General features: G+C 36.3%; 2 protein-coding genes across 2 annotated transcripts; one reads left to right on the forward strand and one right to left on the reverse strand.

The window, feature by feature from the left end:
* Nucleotides 1-924: 924 nt before the first annotated feature.
* Nucleotides 925-2,117, forward strand: LOC106298376 (60S ribosomal protein L34-2-like). The gene is made up of 4 exons (XM_013734488.1): nucleotides 925-1,079; nucleotides 1,170-1,249; nucleotides 1,639-1,748; nucleotides 1,835-2,117. The coding sequence occupies exons 1-4, from the start codon at nucleotides 1,001-1,003 to the stop codon at nucleotides 1,926-1,928; spliced, it is 363 nt and encodes a 120-aa protein (XP_013589942.1). The 5' UTR covers nucleotides 925-1,000; the 3' UTR covers nucleotides 1,929-2,117.
* A 545-nt stretch (nucleotides 2,118-2,662) lies between these two features.
* Nucleotides 2,663-3,922, reverse strand: LOC106298069. Its single transcript, XM_013734170.1, has 3 exons — nucleotides 3,361-3,922; nucleotides 3,118-3,222; nucleotides 2,663-2,868 (listed from the first exon to the last, which is right to left on the reverse strand). Exons 1-3 carry the CDS (start codon nucleotides 3,920-3,922, stop codon nucleotides 2,663-2,665), a joined length of 873 nt encoding a protein of 290 aa, XP_013589624.1.
* Nucleotides 3,923-4,308: the final 386 nt, after the last annotated feature.

A 4,308-nucleotide genomic window follows, 5' to 3' on the forward strand; every position in this document is an offset into this window, starting at 1 on the left:
TGTAGGAACATGATTTAGGGTTTGGGGTATCGAACTTTTAGAGCTTCGATTTACTTAATTAGGATTTATGATCTATTACCCTATGGTTTTGATTCATAAAGATTAGGGTTTTAGGGTTTTATTCTTTATCAATCAATCCATGTTCGATTATGGGTTCTTAGGTTTTGATTTACCTTTTAACCTTAGATGATTGTTGAATCGGACCACCAAACTGGACACTAACGGGACGCGAGCTGGAATGGATCGAGTCGCTTCTATCGGGTCGCGGACGTCCTTTGTTGCTTGATTGGGAATGCCTTGATCGTCGGACGCGAGCTGTCTGATGTTGTCGCGAACCTGGAAGATGTCGCGTGCTGGAGCTGCTCTCGGGTCGCGAACGTCTGAGCTAGGATCAGGAACGCCTTGGGCTGAAGCTGGTCGGGGATGCGAGCTGGAACAAATGCGGGAACAAGAGGACGCGATCGGGGTTTAGGGTTCGTCGGATCGCCGGCTAGGGTTAGAATTTTTCGATTTGGGTATTAGCTTAGGGATTTAGAGTTTCGTGCTGATAACGTGTTATAAAAGTAATTGAAAAGTGTCTCTTTATTCATAACATAGAGGTTCCTTATATAGGAGATTACACTGTCATAGATAAATGAAAAGATTACAAATCATAATCTTTTGGTTATGAGTCATCCACAATCTGGTTCATAACAATAAAAAGTTAAATCTGAATAATTAGTGGCCAAGTGATTAAGCATGAAGAAGATTCATGGACTATTTCTGGACAGCCCGAGTCATATGTGGGCTTATTAATAATATATCAAATTGTACAAAAAATAAGCCCAAAAAAACAAATCTGGTCCGTTGATTCTCATGTTCTAAGATATGATCTGGACCGTCCGAACTAGGGCAAAAGAGAAGTAGGAGAAAGGCTTTAAATAGATATAATAAGCTGCGCAGCCTCTTCTCTGCTCCGTTGTCGAGGAGGATAAAGACCTAAAAGGAGATAAAAGGAGAAATGGTGCAGCGTCTTGTATACCGTTCGCGTCACAGCTACGCCACCAAGTCCAACCAGCACAGGATCGTCAAAACCCCAGGTCTGTTTCTCAAAAACCAAACTCTCCATCGATCTATAGAGTTTTGTTTTTTAATGTATTGACATCTTTGAATGTTTGGTTTTGTTGCAGGTGGTAAATTGACATACCAGAGCACTAAGAAGCGTGCAAGTGGACCCAAATGCCCCGTTACCGGCAAGCGTATCCAGGGTGTAAGTCCTCTCTGATCTTATCTCAAAATCGATTCTTGGAGTTAATTGGTTGAGTTGATTGTAGTGTAGTGTAGATCAATGCAAATGTAGTAGTTGTCTAGGTTGTTTTGGTCTGTGCTTATTGACGGTCTTGTCCTGGTTAGATTGAATCCCACACCAGGACATAACTTTATCATAAGCTACATTTAGTGCCGCCTTTGTCTTTTCAAAGTTTTCTCCTTTTTTTGTATGTAAGGACATTACTGTTTTACTTGGTGGCAGAAATCGATATCGTGTTCCAAATGGTTACATGTCTCATTTTTTAAAATAGTTATTGCTAGGTGTAGATGTATCTGAATGTGATTGGTAATTTCATCTGAATCTAACACATTTATCGTTTGTTTCTTTAGATCCCTCACTTGAGGCCTGCTGAGTACAAGAGGTCTCGATTATCCAGAAACAGGAGGACCGTGAACCGTGCTTATGGTGGTGTTTTGTCTGCTTTGGCTGTTAGGGAGAGGTTAATTCTTTAGCTCGTTTCTGTAACAAGTTGACCAAATAGCAAAACTTCAAATCAAACATCTTACTCATGTCTTGTGTTAACAGAATCGTCCGTGCTTTCCTTGTGGAAGAGCAAAAGATTGTGAAGAAGGTCTTGAAGCTCCAAAAGGCCAAGGAAAAGGTTGCTCCCAAGAGCTAGAGATCCTTTTTTCTCCTTTTCTTAAAAAAAAAATATTTTAATTGTTGTGTGACTCTGTCCTAGCAATAGTTACTGGTTGCAGACGTTGAGAGAAACATTATGTGTTCGTCAAAAATTTTACGCTTTTGTTATTCGTTGTGCTCTTTACTCTGTCGACATTTATCAAATCTTGTCTTCTCGTTTTATATATGTTGACCACACTTAGCGTTGGTTACTTTGTTATAAATGTGATTCCTGCGAATATCACTCAATAAGTAGTAACCATTATAAGAACATTCTTAATAAATAAGAATAAAATCTTTTAATCTTTTTTTCAATATAAAATCTTTAAAATAAATAGAGATAGTTAACTTTCCCAAGTTTAATCAAAAAATATTTTTTTTCCCTTAAAAATAAGAAATAAAAATGAAAAGAAAAATTATTATATTATTTATATATCTGTTTCTTTAGGAGTGGTAAGAGCATGAACATTGGTGAACCCCTTAGGGTTAATAAAGATTTTTTAATATTTTTTTGTGGGTCCATCAATAGTTATGAACCTGTATTTGTTGTTTTCTGCATTGGTGAACTTCAAGAAGAAGTTCATATGAATAAAATAATAATATTTATTTTATTTTTTAAAAATTTAAAAATATTCAGAATACATGAATAAAATATTAAAATATTTTTATTCAATACATTAAGAGTAGATTACATAAATCAAAAAATTCAATAACACACAAAGCTTATTCATTTTAATCATCAAACTTTTGCCATATATTTTCCATTAAATCAGCTTTCAAACGAGCATGCTTCTCTGGATCTCGAACTTCTCTACGCATGCCTAACATATCACCGACATGAATACTTTCTCTCTTTGTCACCCTCGAACTTCTGCTTGATTCTCCTGACTCGAACTCAGAAGTATCAATTTGAGCGTATCCGTGTCGTTCGTTCTCTACTATCATATTGTGCAATATGACACAAGTTCTCATTATCTTTCCTATCTTTTCTTTGTCCCATTGTAGAGCTGGGTTTTTAACAATTGCAAACCTCGATTGCAATACTCCAAAAGCCCGTTCGACATCTTTTATGGCGGATTCTTGCTTTTCTGCAAATTTCTCGGCTTTAGGACCTTGAGGAAGTGGGATAGATTGGATAAATGTTGACCAGTTTGGATAAATTCCGTCAGTAAGATAGTAGGCCATACGATAAGTGTGGTTGTTGACCTTGAACTTAACTTTAGGTGCTCGACCATGTAAGATGTCATCAAAAACAGGTGACCGATCATGAATATTGATATCGTTGAGGGTACCTGGTAAGCCGAAAAATGCGTGTCATATCCAAAGATCTTGTGATGCCACGAATTCTAAGACAATTGTCGGCTTTCCTGAACCACGTGTGAACTGACCTTTCCAAGCCGTTGGGCAGTTTTTCCACTCCCAATGCATACAGTCGATGCTGCCTATCATCCCCGGAAATCCCCGTACCTCTCCAACATCGAGTAATCGTTGAAGATCCTCGGCAGTAGGTTTTCGTAGATACTCATCTCCAAACAATTGTATTATTGCATCAGTGAAATTTGCCAAACACAAACGTGATGTACTGTCACCAAGTCGGAGATATTCGTCATATGTATCTCCCGATTGACCATATGCCAGCATATGTATAGCTGCCGTACACTTTTGAAGTGCAGATAGCCTGTTCCTTCCGTGAGCATTTCGTCTTTGCTGAAAGTATGGAACTTCCTTACTTATATGTTCGACAATGCGAATGAACAATGGCTTGTTCATTCGAAAACACCTCCTAAACATTTCCGGTGGGTATGTAGGATTTTCCTTGAAATAATTGTTCCATAGTTGATTGTGTCCTTGTTCCCGATCTCTGTCGATATAAACTCGTCTTTTTGGCTTGTTGGCTTGAACCTCAACTATTGAGTCGATGTAATTATCAACTACTTGGTCGACCATTTCTTCTATAGCTTCATCAACTTCATCACTTGAGGAGGAAGACATTGTTGATGTTTTCTTCCTAACATGACAAAAGGGGATTTGTAACTAAAAATCTATACACTTTTTCATAATCAAAAAAATTATTTTCATAATTCTATAAAACTTGTCATAATTATGTTTTTTTCCTAATCCATATTTTCTTAACAATAATTATTTTTACTTCATCCATATTTTATTTTAACTATAATTCTTTCTAATTTTCATAATCCATATTTTCTTAACAAAATTTTTTTACTTCATCCATATTTTATTTTAACTATAATTCTTTCTAATTTTCATAATCCATATTTTCTTAACAAAATTTTTTTACTTCATCCATATTTTATTTTAACTATAATTGTTTCTAATTATCATAATCCATATTTTCTTACCTTGATGACTGTTTCTTG

The sequence above is a fragment of the Brassica oleracea genome, chromosome C6, assembly GCF_000695525.1.
Source record: "Brassica oleracea var. oleracea cultivar TO1000 chromosome C6, BOL, whole genome shotgun sequence".
Lineage (NCBI taxonomy): Eukaryota > Viridiplantae > Streptophyta > Magnoliopsida > Brassicales > Brassicaceae > Brassica > Brassica oleracea.